Source organism: Xiphophorus couchianus, chromosome 19, assembly GCF_001444195.1.
Source record: "Xiphophorus couchianus chromosome 19, X_couchianus-1.0, whole genome shotgun sequence".
Taxonomy (NCBI): Eukaryota; Metazoa; Chordata; class Actinopteri; order Cyprinodontiformes; family Poeciliidae; genus Xiphophorus; species Xiphophorus couchianus.
Window position 1 is genome coordinate 17135140 of NC_040246.1, and position 15867 is coordinate 17151006.

At 41.0% G+C, this 15867-nt stretch overlaps 1 protein-coding gene and 1 long non-coding RNA gene across 3 annotated transcripts in view; one reads left to right on the top strand and one right to left on the bottom strand.

The window, feature by feature from the left end:
- Positions 1 to 733: 733 nt before the first annotated feature.
- On the bottom strand, positions 734 to 2870 carry LOC114133889 (uncharacterized). 2 transcript variants are annotated; one of them, XR_003593304.1, is made up of 2 exons: positions 2771 to 2870; positions 734 to 1654 (listed from the first exon to the last, which is right to left on the bottom strand). It is a non-coding gene; the product is annotated as an uncharacterized LOC114133889 (long non-coding RNA). The 2 variants fall into 2 exon arrangements; XR_003593303.1 differs by having other exon boundaries at positions 2725 to 2837.
- Positions 2802 to 15867, top strand: part of bcl11ba (BCL11 transcription factor B a) — a 40629-nt gene continuing 27563 nt past the window's right edge. The window contains exons 1-2 of the mRNA XM_028000020.1: positions 2802 to 3614; positions 9508 to 9984. Of these exons, the coding sequence (XP_027855821.1) occupies positions 3560 to 3614; positions 9508 to 9984 (532 nt within the window). The 5' untranslated portion in view covers positions 2802 to 3559. The remainder of the gene's footprint in view (positions 3615 to 9507; positions 9985 to 15867) is intronic.

Below are 15867 nucleotides of genomic sequence, written 5' to 3' on the forward strand. Positions count from 1 at the left end.
ATGAAGCTTGTCCCCAACTGAACCATCATCCCAAACCCAGCAGTAAATATACAATAAGATGTCTCAATAAGAAAATAAAAACTGTTTCAATGGTCCAGACTTATGATAAAGGCTATGCAGAAACAACTGAATTAAATGTCAGTTAAAGTATAGCAATGCTTCATGGGGCCAAAATCCTCTACAACAAAATAAGGACCTTGTAAAGTCAAGGAGAAGACAACTGAGACTTTAACATGTTGGGTGATCATGAGTTGGACATGGTTTTCACATATTGCTTGATTCAATTTAAGAAATTTTCTGAAGGTAATCAGTCTCAGTTATTAATGTGGCGTACACTCCAGCTGAATCAGAGGAACTCAGTGTTCGCTTATGGCAGCAGATCACCAACAGAGGGTGGTGTTGCACCGCTGGTCGGAGCTCCGAGGGTCATCATTCGGAAGCTCATCACTTCACCTCCAGCCTTTTCTTTTCTGCTTTTCATCACTGGAGACAGGATCAGAGAAGCGAATCGTCCCTTTAATGGACGAAGCTGACATTAAGACTTGATGGCTGCTGTTAAGAAGGACGCCTTCTTACAGAATGTGTCGCTTTTAAAATTTATTTTAAGTTTCAATCTACATTAAATTATTATGAATTATATTTTAGTGTGATTTTATGTGTTTAATATTTTAGCAGAAAAATACACTTTAATCACTTATTTTTTATATCAGTTTCTTTATGAAAAGAAAGCGAACACATATAAAGGATGTTTATTAGGCTATTGTTCAGATGGATGTCTTTGTAATAAACAAAGAGCTCCTGATTGGCTGAAAAAGTGGAAGAAGAAGAAAGAGTGAAGGCACACATCAAACATTCCTCTCACAGCTCAGATCCTCTTAAAGTGCACATTTGTTTCTCCCCGCATCAAGTTTAATCTGCCAGCCTGCATCTCCACTCGTAAACATCAATATTAGCAGTTTAGCGGTGAACAGTTGCCGGCAAAGTGATCTTAAAACTCCAAAGGACACCTCCACGTCCCTCTAATTAAAATTTAACCGCGCCAAACGATGCGATGGAGTAAAAAAAAAAAAAAAAAAAAAAAAAAGAAGTGAAGGAAGGAATTATTTAGAATTAACATAAAAACAAACACGCACATACATATATATGCAAATGAAGGGACGGATGGAAGCAGGACGCCATAACTCACACTGATGGCCTTTAAGTGAGAAATCACCTCTGGAAAAACGTCCAGTAAGGAAGCGGAATGATGCACCTGTCGCCCATCTGACTAATGAGCCAATCAGGTTGCAAGGACAAGAAGCCCATGATGCTGATGCTGATGCTGGCCGCAGTGAAGAAAGCCTCATTCTCTTCTCCAAAAAGTTGATTGCAATTTGATTTTTAAATCGCAGAGAAGACTGATGTATTAATTCAATTTAATTGCTGAAAGAATTTGAATGTTTTAAGTCTACTCTGTGGCCTGATGATGGGGAGACAGGGGCTGCAGGGATTCTTCCACACGTTAAAATGGCTGATCTGCAGAATACACCTGCAATCTCCCCAACTAAGTACGGAAATCTGTAGGAATCAGGACAACAACCGCAGGTTTGGAGGTTGTGATGGATGAGAAGAAACCTCGGGCCTGCTGCAACCTCCACGCTCTTCAGAGAGAAAACTAAAAAAAAAAAGAAAAAAAAAAGGGAGAGGAGCGATTTCATTTCTCTGGTCAGTTTGAGCGACCACGGCTTTAAAAAATAATTAAAAAAAACCCCGCTCCCTCTGACACTGGCGCGTTCCCATCAAATGCAAAAAAACAACAAAAAAAACATCCTAAATGTTCCTCTTGCTTTGGCGTCTCACCTGGAGGGAGGTGTGTGAGGATGGGAGCCAGAGTGAAGGTGGTGCCAGGGAGGAGCGCGGAAATGCAGTTTCCAGCCGCCTTTAAAGCCCTCAGTGCTATCCAAACCCCATTTAAATAAAAAAAGTAAAATTAAATTAATCCAGTTTAACGTGTGAATAACAGGGTCTCACTCTTAAATTCACACCTCTAGATGTTCATTTCTCTCCGAAGCTGATTTGACATTATGAGGTCACAAAGCTGCCACGTTAACGCACATCTCCACCTAAATTATTTTTTAAAAACTCTCCGACGCCCATACCTTATCATTACAATCGAATAAACAAGAATTAAATTAGGAAACAGTTTTTGCCACTTATATTATTAGAATCTGAGTGAGATCAATATTTGCGTGTGAACAGTGTCTGTGTGCGTGTAGCAAGGGCCACAACTGAAGAGCAAGACATGGCATCTTCATCCCAAATTGATCAGTTGTATAATTGATAAAAGAATTGAGGGTCAGTTCTAATTTTAGTAAAATACTCTACTCGCTTCTAGGGTGAATTTGTTTTACTTCTGTGCACGTGCAACACAAAAAGGTCATTTTTGTAAAGTCCGAATAAATCTAACAATCAGTTGCATTTAAAGCTTTACAGAGAATTTAAACGGCGGATAATTACAAAAAAGAAAAGAAAAAAAGACTGCCCTGCAAACGGAGTGCTCGTGCACAGTGTCCGAGCAGGTGTGCACGCGCTTCGGGTCACTTCTCCAACTGAAAACACCAATCCCGCTTACGCAGCGACGCTTCCGTGGCGCGGAGATGACTTGAGCGACTGTGGCCACTGCTGCCGTGCGCGACACATGCCCGAGTGTGAGTGTGAGTGTGTGAGAGTGTGTGTGAAAGCTACCACTAGTCGCCCCCAGTGCTCTTCAGTCTCCACTCTCCCTTCTCACCGCAGACTGAACGTCACGTCCGCACTTGAACTTGAGTTTTCTCCCACCGTAGAAGCCAGAGAGCCGCGCAGAGCCACGCGCGCGCGCCGGGGGGATGCGAGACTCCTCCGCGAGCACAAAGAGAAAAAGAGGGTGACAGACCGTCCTCGGACCAGTGCCGGGCTCTAACTGCAAGAGTTAAAGTCTGAGAGGCCGACGCTGAGTGCAGCGCTGGAGGTGCCCACCACTTGGCGAGAAGAAATCTGGATTCCTGTTTTACACGCGTCAACTGAAGTCCAGCCACCCGCGTCACTCCTCCACACAGGACCGGACAGTGTCCAGTGTCCGGAGAGTGGACACTGAGACGGACAGACCATCAGGAGGTGACCCCGCCGCCTCTCCGCTCCCCTCTTTTTTCCTCCGCGCTCCTTTGAGGGGATGGTGTGAAAGCTACGGAGGAACGAGCCCGGCTGTCCCCCCCTCCCTCCGCGCTCCAAGAAGGGAGGCGCGCAACCACTTTGGCACCGAGCTCCGAGCGAGTGCCCCGGCGCCCAGCGCTGCGCCACGGCCGGTGACCGCAGAGCGCAGCAGCCGCTGCCCACCGAGGACAGATCCGCCGCGCAGGGGCCAGTCCGCGGGCCGCACCAGGGGCCGGTGCGAAGCGGTCAGCTGGGGGTGACCAGTGAATTTTGGGGCCAGTTTGGCCGTGTGCAGGAGCAGCAGCCGCAGGAGGAGAAGAGGGAGAAGGAGGAGGAGAGCCGACCTTTCCTGCGCAGCTCTCCGGGCGATGCCAGTGTAAATGCCAGGGCGATGTCCCGACGAAAGCAGGGGAACCCGCAGCACCTGTCCCAGAGAGAAATCACGCGTAAGTTTCCCTGCATCACTTTTCTCACGCTCACATTCCGATGTTGTTTTTGTTTCTTTTTTTCTTGTCTTTTCTGAGTGCATAGAAACAAATAAATAAAAAATTCAGATTTGGCACGGAAAGTTTTGTGAAGTGTCCCCTGAGGGATTGTTCTCCCATTTTTCATAATTAATTGGTAGGAATTAGTCAAATTCTTTAAAGCGCTTATCTGATCTGCTCGGTGCAAAATAACACGCTGTCACTGGAGCTCAGAATTTACAGTCCGAACTCAGGAGGGCGAAGAACTGTGCGCAGCTGAAGGAGCCGCGCACGGAGGAGCCGGAGGTCCGTCCCGAGACGAGATCGGTGCTCCGCTCCTGGCTGACTGTGAAGCTACGATTTATTCAGCAGAGAAATGGATATTTTAGATTAAGAAAGGCAGTTTAATCTGTCAGATTCCTGACATATTTTTCTACACGAAAACACACTTTTGTACAGTTTATTCTTGTTTCATTTCAGAGACTGATTGTTTGTTTTCATTTTATTTAAAAAATAAATCACCAACATAACTTTTCTAAAAAACTGTTTAAGAAAAATGGCTTCAGTTAAACAGACGCCGCTACGTAAATATGGGATTTTTCCCATCACTTTGTTAGTGCCGTTCAGACTGTTACAAAGCTCATTTTCCACCATATGTAACCTGTTCACAACGTTTGGATTATTTGACACCAAATTAAAATGTGCTCCCTTAATAAGTGACAAACACAATCTACAGGTCAAAAGTTATCTTCTAAATGAGAAATGATGTATTAAATTTGATTAATTTAGTTTTTCTTCAAAAGAAAAGACAAACATCTCTGACATTTAATCTTGTGTGACATTTGACTCCCTCATATTAATCCTTAGACTCCAAACAGTTTTCATCTGTGAAGCTTTTAGGTTTCTTTTGGCACTTTCTTCTCTCAGACATCTAAGCATGAAGATATTTATTTTGTTTATGGCCTCGGATCACTTTTCGGGCTGATTTGTCCTGGCAGCAGGGGGACAACACGCACTGAATTACCTTAAATGTTTTAACAAACTTTTTTGCACTGGATGTGATTTTAATTCCACAGCCTGGTTGTGCACAAATTCCGCTTTGCTGTAAGGCCAACCTGCATGCACGGAAAAAAGGAATTTTAGTGAATGCTTGATCTTAAACTATTCTCTCTCTGTCTTTCTCTCTCTCTTTCTCTTTTTAAAGAAAAGTGCCGCAACTTTGCGCAGCAGCTTCCCGGGAGGCCTGCCGAGCGTCACTTGGTGCGCTCTGTAAGTTTATCAGAAAGCTGAAAATGGGGATGTAGGAAGTCAGGTGGAACGAAAGATTACAGGTTAATAAGCGAGCTTCCTGTTTGCGTAGTTGTTCTGTGTGCAGGTCGGTCGGACGCGTCTGAATTATCCGCGTTCAGGCTCTTGTGCATTACCACGTTCTGTAATTTATGTGCAAGCGAAGGTCCTGGATTTACTCTGCTTGACAACTCGCATGTGCACACACACAGATGCACATATTTATATGAGAACTAAGACATGTAAATGTACACACCTCCCCCAAAATCTACATAATTCCTCTTGTGTTGGCATGCGCTAAAATCCATCAGATGTAGGTTTGAATGCGCAGGGTTTTATTCAAAATTTTTTGCAAAACACTCAAAAAATGGCATTTTAAAATCTGAATTCTGCATTAAGAGAGAGCGTGTGGAGATGGTGAAGCTAAACTTTTTAAATGAAGTTTGGTCATGAAGCGCTCAGATGTTTTTTTTTTTTTTTTTTTTTTTTTAGGGGATGTTCTGTTTATGGAGACTTTTTCCATCTTAAAGTGTGACAGCCTTTTCTTTTTAGATTCAGTAATGAATTGGTCCTGGAACCAACTGGTGAATGAATCTGAGGAATAATATGCATGTTTATCGTCTCCAGTAAATCCAGCTCTGCACATTTTTCACATCAAGCACTTAAAAGAGGAGGAAGGAAAAAAATAAATCAATCCAGAGTGAGAAATCTCCTGATCATGTGCAGAGTTTGTCCCTCAGAGACAATAAGAATCAAAACAGTTTCGGGTTTTGTCTGATTTGATGCACGGTGAATTAAAAAAAGAAAGAAAGAAAGAGAAAGCCCGGCTCTCCTCCAAGGAGGCTGATGGAGTGTGAAGAGGCGCAAACAGGACTACAGCTTTCATTACGCACGCGCGCGCGCACGTGCTCCGTGTAAATTGCAGTCGCCCACTTGAGATGCATGTTTCCCTTCGGCTTGTCAAATAGCCGTGCACCCCGCTGGGGTTGAAGTCTTTGTTAGAGGCGGAGAGGAGCCTTTAAAATGCCACAAATGAAACTGCTCTCCTGCTCAGCGGATTCTGATAAACGCACCGGTTCAGTTTAGGGTCACTAAAACAGCAGCTGAACGCGTGAGATGTGCGTGCTGATTTACTTAAACCAGAACGTGAAGGGATATTTGTTGTCCTCCCCCCATCCTCCCCCCCTCTTGATTTTTGTAAACCGGTGCAGTTTCCTATTGCTTTTGTAGCATTTAAATCCTGCATGGAAGTCCACGAATGCGCAAGAGCATGTCTGAACTCATGGCTGCACACACGCTTACACACACGCCTGCATACCAGAGTACTGGCGTGCTCAGCTGAGGTTTACTGTTGTCTGCTTGCACTTCAGCACCTCCTCCTGTTGGTGTTCACTCGGCTTAAGCTAGGGGGAGCTATCAGGCTGGGAGCGCTGCTGCAGTGTGTGTGTGGTGTGGTGTGGCGTGTGTGAGTGTGTGTTTAATCAGATGACATCAGTCCTGGAAGACCACATTCACCTCTTTAACTGTCAGCAACTGCACACTGTGTACTTCTGGGTCTTATTTACAGTGAAAACTTCACAAGGCCTCACTCACTGTGCGTTTAGTGCAAGGATTTAAGCATATTTTCTGGACTTTTTCTTTAGTTTATAACAGAATAATTCTAGTAACAACCCTATGGGATTAGTCTTTCATCTCCACACATTTTTCAGGGTGGGAGTGATTAATTTGGGGTAATTTTATGCTGAACCAAGTGTTTTGTAGTAGACATGGGCTGGCTAGTGGTATCAAAAAAGTATTTAAAAAAAGACATTTAAAACCTGCTAAAATTTTCCACCATACCGTTCCTGAAAAACGCAGGAGTGACAGGATTTTTTCTTCTGACGTCGTAAAGCACAGTGCTATAAACCTGTGGCTGTGAACTGCCAGTCAGCTGTCTGAAAAATACAGCTTTCTTCATGCTTACAAAAACAACACACTTTGATTTGTGAAAAATGGAGACATTCATGGTGTCATAATGCATCATCCAGCACTGGTTGAGATAACACTGTTTTTAAACTACTGGATCTTTCTTTTCACTCGAGTCTGTACATGAAAATCAAAATAACTCTAAATGTTACAGATTTTTGTATAACTAAAACGACATGCTTCATTGATTTGACAAACCTAACGACAAAACAGACAGAAGTAAAAATAAAAATGTCACATTTTGTGGATTAAAATTAGTTTTATTCAAAACAGGGAGGATTTGTCCACAGAATAGGGGAACAAATATCATCCGATTCCCGTTCTTGTCCTGGAATCATTTGCTACTCAACATGAGTACTTTTTTATGTATTTCTTGCTCTGGTTTTGATGGTTGACAGTAGACAGGAAACGACAGAAGAGCGAGAAGGTGATGGTTTGATCCTGAAACACCTGCAAACCGAAAAACACATCGTACACTCTGCACAAACACAGTCAGATTCATCTCCAGTTGCTCTGTCAAAACAAGTTGCAAAGTAAAAATAGTTGATGCACAGCAAGAACAACTTTGTGTCTGCAGAGCTTCTGCATCCAGCTGCAGCTGCATGCGGCAGCAAAATGAGCTTAGAGGAAATTAACTTAAATCAAATTTTGATATCTCAGTACCATCCTGCGTGAAAGTGTGTGGTTGTGTGTGATAGTGTGTCGCCTTACTAACATTTTTATCTTGATTTCAGAGCTCGCTGCACACAAAAAAACACACACTGGCTTTTTTTTTTTTTTTGTCAGCTTAAGTCGCTCAGAATAAAAGGAAACATTTTATACCATTTGCTGGTATCTCAAGCTGCAATAGTAGATGGCCACCAAATGAAGCCAAACCACAGGTACGGTAGGCGGCTTGGGCCAAATTTGCAAACGGAATATTTTTAACTCTGCATTTCATCGGAGCTCCGCATCTCTACTGATTTTTAAAAATTCTGCCCATTTCTGTTTTTTTCCCCTCCTTCATCCTATTAGCGCTCTCAGCTGCCTCACATAAACCTTATTAGGTAAATCAGGCTACAGTGTCGCTTCCTCCTCCACGCCATCATTTGCATACAAACTGTCGGCCGTGCCGGCGTGCAAAAAAGAAGAGAAAATACTCAAAACCAAACCTACGGTTTTGTTTTCGTGCAGAGCGTCTCCTCAGACATGCTGAATGTAACGTTACACAGCGATTTATCAGTACAACTAACAAACATCTGAGTAAATTTGATAATTTTTTTGTGGTTTTAAGAGAATCGTTCTGTTCCAGTTGATCAACCCACAGGAAGACAGCTGCCTATTTCACATCTGTCGGTGTTTATCGCATTACTACAATAACTGACATGTCAGATGAAATCGAGTCTGCGGTGTGTTCGCGCGTTGGGTTTGTTCCAGGTCAGCTAACTGGCTTTATTCTCTCTGATGTTTATTAGGAAACACACTCCGTACTGTACATGGCTGATCATTTCAGAGGACAGATGGCTGCAGCCTGCAGGCCACAAACACAATAATGCATGCATGTGTGCATGTGTGTATGCGTGTGTGTGCTTCAGACAAACATGTTATGATGCAGAAGAAGCAGGGTTGTGGGCTGACGGAGCTCTGATGCTGTACACCTGCTCACACACACACACCCCCACCCCCGCACGCTCACACACTCTCACACACTTCCTGCAGCCGTAGAAAACAGATAAGCATGCCTGCATCTGTCTTCAGTCTGTCTACTGATATTCTGAGGATCAAATCTAGACTATATCTCTAATTGAAAGTTGATCAGCTCTGTGTTAAAAAGCAGCAGGTCTATCGAGTTTGAGATCTGCAGCTAAATCCTTCGTCCATTAGAAACAGAGGTGATGATGAGGAGTAACATTTATAGTCTGGTTGGACACCACGTCCATGAACTAGAGAATCATGAATCACAGACATGATACAGTTAGAAAAATGAAGTTTTTCTCCTTTGGAGGATTGTTTATGTCCTCATCTAAGTTTTACTAAGAGAAACTAAATGAATCTTACAGGCATGATGAGGAATCAAACCCAGATTTTTATAGTTCCCCTGAGCCTCCTCTTTTTCATATACCAACAACGAATTTGCAGAGTAAACTGAGAGCTGAATTTGAGACAAAAGTGGGTCGGCTTATATCAACCTGTTGTGATCAAAACGGACATTAATAAGTTTAATAATGCCACTTCAGTAAAAATAAGTGGAAGTGGAAGCCTACTTGATTTGATTTTGTTTTTGGATTGGAAAATGTGTCTGTGGAAATCTTACCATCAGATTTCACAGACAGCTGCTGCGTCTGAAGTCTTTCTGAGTTTATGATCAAATCCTGCTGAGTGCATCAGAGTTTGCAGAGTGGATGAATAGAAAGCAAAGGTCACAATTCAGAGTCAATCATAACCTCCACTGTTTGGATCTGTGTCATTCGGCCGCTTCTTCCTGCTGCTGTCCATTTCTCTATTCTTTCTGTCTCTGTTCTTAGAGGAGAAGACTTAAAGATGTGTCTGTGAAAAAAAAGATAAACTATTTTTCACAGCTCCTGCTGAAGTTAATCCAGACTGATGTTGACTCCTGTCACCTGTTTTCTTCTCTTAACTGTAGCGGAAGTTGAGCATCCAGATGGCGCTCTGCTCTCCGACCCGTCGCCCCCCCACCCGCTCGGCCTTCCTGGCCACGCTCTGGAGCCCAGCTTGGCCCACACACTGCCGCCCGGCCTCCACGTCGATCACGACCTGCTGACCTGTGGCCAGTGCCAACTCACCTTCCCGCTGGGCGACATCCTCCTTTTCATCGAGCACAAGAAGAAGCAGTGCCAAACACCGCTGCTGCCCAACGGTTGCTACGACAAGTTGAATGACCGAGGAGGAGGAGCAGGAGTAGGAGGGGGTCTGCAAAGCCTTCATCACTACGCCCAGCGGGGGGAGCTGAGGAAGGTGGTGGAGCCGGTGGAGATCGGCATCCAGGTGACACCAGAGGAGGAGGAGGCGGTGGGAGGGAGAGGACGAAGAGAAGGAGTGGAGAGAGGGGAGAAGACGCCCACCAAAGGAATTTGCCCGAAGCAGGAGAGCACTCCAGCAGGTAGGCAGGACAGAGACACACTATTACTTTCAGGAAGCTCACATTTTCTTCGACACACGCATGCAAAAAGAACACCTTTATACAAATAAAATCTGAAAAACAAAGTTCATTTAAGTAAAATTTGTAGAATTTTTTCGAAATCATTTTAGCTTGCAAGTGTATTTTCTCAACATTGCATAACCTTCCCACTATTCTAAACTGGGACTTTTCCTAACTTTTAGAGTTGGAGACAGAGTCGGATAGGTCTGCTTAGACTCAGTTTTTATTTTTTATTAAATCAAACTCTCTAAATGAGCAGTACAATATTGAACAGCACTGATTTTTGTCACATTTTTTCACCTGAAAACCACAGATTTCTATGTATTTAGTCACAATTTTAATTGATAGAACAAACCTAGCATTAAGAAGTATTAGAATACATTGATTTTATACCTTTTTTTTGTAAACAAGTCATGTATTTATTTCCAACCCATTTAAATTCTTTTGAAACCAAAATACTTTCAAAAACCACCTTATTATTTAATTTACTTCAATCTCCGTATAAATCCAACTTTCCTGGGACCGCCTTGGAGTTTTATTGGTAAATAATCAACATCATGGAGACCAAGGAACAAAGCAGATCAGTGAAGTCGTGGAGAAGCTTAAAGCAGGGTTAGGTCTTTAAAAAATGTCCCAAGTTTTGAACTTCTCAGAGATCTTTTTGTAGTTCATCAGTAGAAAATGGAAAAAGTAGCGGTAAATCTACAAAAACGTGGTTTTCCACCTAATCAGGGAGGCCTGGCAATGAATGCAATTATAAGGAAAGCAGCCAAAAGGCCCATTGTTTCTCTGGAGGAGCTGAAGCGATCCGCAGCTCAGGAGGGATATTCTATTAACATGATAACTATTAGCCATATTTAACACCAATATTGCTTCAGTGGTAGAATGGTAAAATTGCTGAATTGTTGATAGAAAACCAAAATAATTTCTTACAGCGACTTGCTGACAGGCCATGTAGGAGGCACAGCAAACATGTGGAATCAGGTGCTCTGCTCAGATGAGAAATAGTTTCTGGCATCCAGTTAGAATAATGTGTGTGGCATGCACACAGATCAGATTTTTGTTTGCAGGTAAATTTTGAAAATTGCATCTCATAATAGATATTTTTCCACTGTATAGACTGACAGCATGGGGGAAAAAAGCTCTGCTGCTTTTGTGCAGAAGATTATGTGGAGAGCATGCAACTGTTTCAAATCAGCTCTGATTTTCAAGTCTTACTGGATGCAACAGAATTTGTTTGCAGAAGCTCCATTATACTAATATACTTTGCATTTGGAAAAGAGGCGTATCTGTACTCAGAAACAGCTGAAAATGTCAGTTTTTGCAAAATGAGATGATAATCAGAAACTGATTGAATTTTGATCTAAATTGCAAACCTAATATTACCACAAGCAAATTAGAATGCAAAATGAGTGGAAGACATGCTGGAACATCTTCACTTTAATCATGAGATCCTTGAGGGTTTAACTGATCTGGAAAACAGCATTTCCAGATTCTGACCTCCAACTCTCAGGTCTGTCTGCTACAAAGAGAGTATTTGGGTTTGCATATCTTTGAGCACACATGTTTTCAGTTTTTGTGGATCAGTCCCGTCGTGTTGCTGCTGCAGAAAGAAAGAGAGAGAAGTTCATTTCATTAGAGAGGGAGGACAACAGAGAGAGGACAGACGCCTTCCACACTCGGAGCTCTAAACCCCCTCAAGGACTCGGCTCGTTGAAACAAACTGTGCAAAAACATGACAGAGAGGCTCACCCCAACTCGCGTGGAGAAATCCAGCCTAAGCCATCTGCTTAAAAAGGTGAAAAGCTCATTAAAATTCAAATAAGCAAAGCCAGGAAAAGAAAGAAAGAGGAAAAACACAGTGGAAGGAGAAGGCAGAGAGGGGGATTAAAAAGAGGCAAGTTTCTTCCATTTTTTTCAGTTATCTCTCAAACCAGTCAATATAATTACTCCACAGGAGAAAGGGTGAATATTCCCAGAGAACTTTGGAAGTCAGAAATCCACAGGAATTCACCAAAATCCAGATTTAGGTAAAAATCACCAACAAACCAGCGGTTAAGCAAGGGTCAGGACTCAGAATGCATTCACATATATCTTAAAGATAAAAGTTTCCAAATGTGTCTGATTAGCTATGCAAGTATGGCCCTGCTTAAATTTTGACCAGTTCAGATTTGTATTCATACCAGCAACAAAACATTTTCTCTAAGTTGACTTTGTATTATTGTGTTTTTTATGATATAAAGCACTTTGAAATGCAGTGCTGCTGAAAGGTGCTATGCAAATAAAATTTGACTGATTGATTGTTTAATAGAGACACCTACTTTAGATGAAAGCATTTGTCCCTAACCTTAATCAGACTTTTTTTAAGTTTGAAAAAAGTCCTCCAAAGTCATGATATTAGTTGTGTTTATAGATGATGAAGGGTGTTGTTTTATGATTTTTATTAAATAACAAAAGGGAATGCTGTTTGATTCCAAACTGTAGTTATCTGAATCTCAAATGAAAGTAGATATTCTGTGTAGTTTGAGGCCATAGTGGTCAACATGAAACATGTTGCTACATTTTTCTGTTTCCTGTTCTGATTTTAGCCCTCGCTTAGTGTGCTTTTGCAGATTCATGTTACAATTTTCATTTTATTTTATGTTCCTCAGACTCTCTAGCAAAATTTTAATGCAACAAGATTTAAATTGATGTCAAAAGCTGACTTAAAGGCTTGCTTATAAGTGCAAGCTTCATTGACAATTTTCAGCATTGTAAAGATATTTTAGGACATTATTAAGTTGGATCAGGAGATTTGCACAAATGTTTTCTTAAGTGAACAGAAAATACAGACCAACCAGGGAAAGTGTGTATAAGAAAATGTCAAAAATATGTTTGCAAACTGCTGAAAGAAGTAATTTTATCACAAGTTTACTTAGTTTGCATAAGTAAACTAATTGTAGACCCATTTCTGTTTGTCTGCTAAGACTGACATATTTCCTCTGTTATAGTACAGTTTGCGCTACCTTTTCTGTCTGCATGGTTATGAATAAAAGTAGATACAGTTGCAAACTCTTGTTCAAAGCCACCTGGAGGTAACACCTCAGACTCCGTTTTAAAGATGTCATGCGAAAATGTCAGTCTGTGGTCTGACCTCTGGTGGAAATGGTGTTTGGACCTGAACTTCATTATTATTTCATCAAGCACTAAAGTCTCTGTAAGGCGGAGTTTTACTGCTGTGGACACGACAGAAAAAAAGAAGAAAAAAAACAGCTCCCTAGCTCGGTGCTAATTGAGTTCATGTCATTAGTTTTTCATATTTATGTGCAGAAATATATTTTCCCTTTGCTTCAAATGCTTGCAATATATCCGACTGCAATTCTCCAGTGGAATCAGCCCCACATGCTGGAAACCGTAATTGCACAATATTTCTTTATAACAGAAAGCGTAATAATAATTTTCATATTAAAAGCAAAAACATTAGTGGCTCAATTGGACGTGCACTGCGGCGGCAGCTGTAAACTATATTGCTCCAATAAGATTTTATGTTGCAAAATTACCCTCGGTATTTCACAGTTTCCACATGATGCATACGTCCAAGCTGCACCTTATTAACACAAGCAAAGGACAGAGCGCTTTGTTAATCAACACGGGCTTTAATTTGCAGAAAACGCACGACTTGCAGCCACTGGGGGGGGAAGGGTAGCGACAAGCTGGGAAAGAAGTTTTCTTTCTGACTTAGATGGAGTTTTTCCCTTCACACCTTTTATTACCTGGTGTTGTAGGTGGGGACAGAGATGGAGCAGAGGGAAAACTGATCAGGGCGGTGTAATTGGCACCCTGCAGGTTGATGCAGCAGAAGCAGTCCTCTGTTTTATTTCAAACTTTTAAATTAGAAAAGGTGTTCCTGTTCTGTAACTGATAGCTTGTCTTTAACCGGTTGTGTTAAAGTCAGACATAAGAGAGAAATGTGGAGCATGAAGTGTTCCCCCTCCTGAGCAGTAAAAACATGCTTCTCTATCAGTGTTAGGCTTTCTGTGACCAATTTTAGCACGAGTTATAGTTCACCTTCTAAAAAAAAAAAACTACATCTCAGAATGATTTATGATCCATAAGGCAAGGATAGATTTATTAGACATTTGATTGAAAAATATTTAAAGAGATAATTATTGTATGCAATGAAACTCAATTTTTAAACAGTTTAAGAAAAATTGACAAGGTTCAGTAGGTGTAATCTCACGTCTCAGGCAAATTTCCCTCTTGTAGTATTTTTTTTTTTCATTTTTAATTATAAATTTAAAACATATAATTTTATGTCATTGATAAGCAAAACATATATGTGCATGATTATAAGTTCTTCTAGTTCATTTCTTATCTTCAACATATTGTCAAGCATGTTTAAAATGATATCCTTTTTAAAAACTTTGCTAAATAAAAATGGACCGCTCAGAGCAAGGTGTGCCTTCTATCTTTTTGCGGGAAGATTTATATTTCTTTAACAACAAAGATGAATCACGTTCAGAAGAAGAAAATCTACTGATATTAATATAAAGTTTACAAAACAAAATGAAACAATGAGATTGAAAAATAATAAACATGTGTGCAAGATATAGTAAGAAGCAATATATAATAACATTCTGGTGCTCACAGGATACATTGTTATTAGTTTGTATGAAAAGTTATGTTAATTTATTTTTTATAAATAATATGCCTTTGATAAATATTGTATTTTTTCATTGAATAGATAACAATGGGTAGAAATGGAATGGTTTGTTGTGATTTAAACCATGTAAGGTATTTCAGTTGTAGTGGGGTCATAGTGAATGCTACTAGCATCAACTTTCATCTCAACACTTTGTGAAGAAAGTAGCTGGTTGATGTGATTGGTCATGAAGGTGTGCGGATGTTGAGGAGATCCACAGGATGATGCGAGGCAAATTTAACCTTCTAAACATTTTAAAAATCAATATGACGATAAACAGGAACCCAAACAAGAGACATTTTTCTTTACCATTTTGGGGCCTTTAAGTTCTCTACTACATACTTCATAGATATTCCTCACATATACCACCAATAGGAGGGTTCTTCAACCCTGAAAGAAAACACAAATAACTACACCGTAGGCACTCTGTAAGTATAATGTAATATGTTACTTTTATAATATAATTGTTTTTACCCGTTGCTACCATACAATTTTTTATGTAGAATAAATAAATAAAAGATGTAGAAAAAAAAACTGTTGAGAAAACCTAAAAAAAATGCAAAATTGCATTGAATAAAATAGAAATGGCCTTTATTGTCCGACTCAGGAGAAATTCATGTATAGCAGAAGCTTAAAAGTTCATGAAGCTGCTAAGACAGGCCTTAAGTAGTCAGAGTCCAGGTATAAAATATTTGACAGACTAATAGCATACAGCAAGTCCTTCTCCGACTCAAGGTTTTGTTGGTCACGAAGCCTCTGAATTAGTCAAAATAAACAATAAAGCAGACAATGACTATTTCTTATCTGCGCTGACAACACAGATAACCAAACATCATTGGAGGCAGTTTGAAAAAACGTATTGCAGCCAATCTGCTGAAGTTTTACTGGCAACAGTCAGGTCAAACACCTTCATAGTCTCAGGTGAGCATTGGCCTGGTTAGCAGGCACCACACAGTGACAGCAGATTAAAATAAAGAAACATGTCAGTTTTCCTTTAAGGTTTGCACACTGTGTGAGTGCTTCTCACCGAGGAGTGTTTAACAGTACCTGACACGATGCTGTGCAGCCCTTAAAGCCCCATCAGCCAGGCTTTAATTCAGACATTTAACCAAGTCCACACACACACACACAGAAGAGCAGCAGAGGGGGGAAGTTCTGACAAA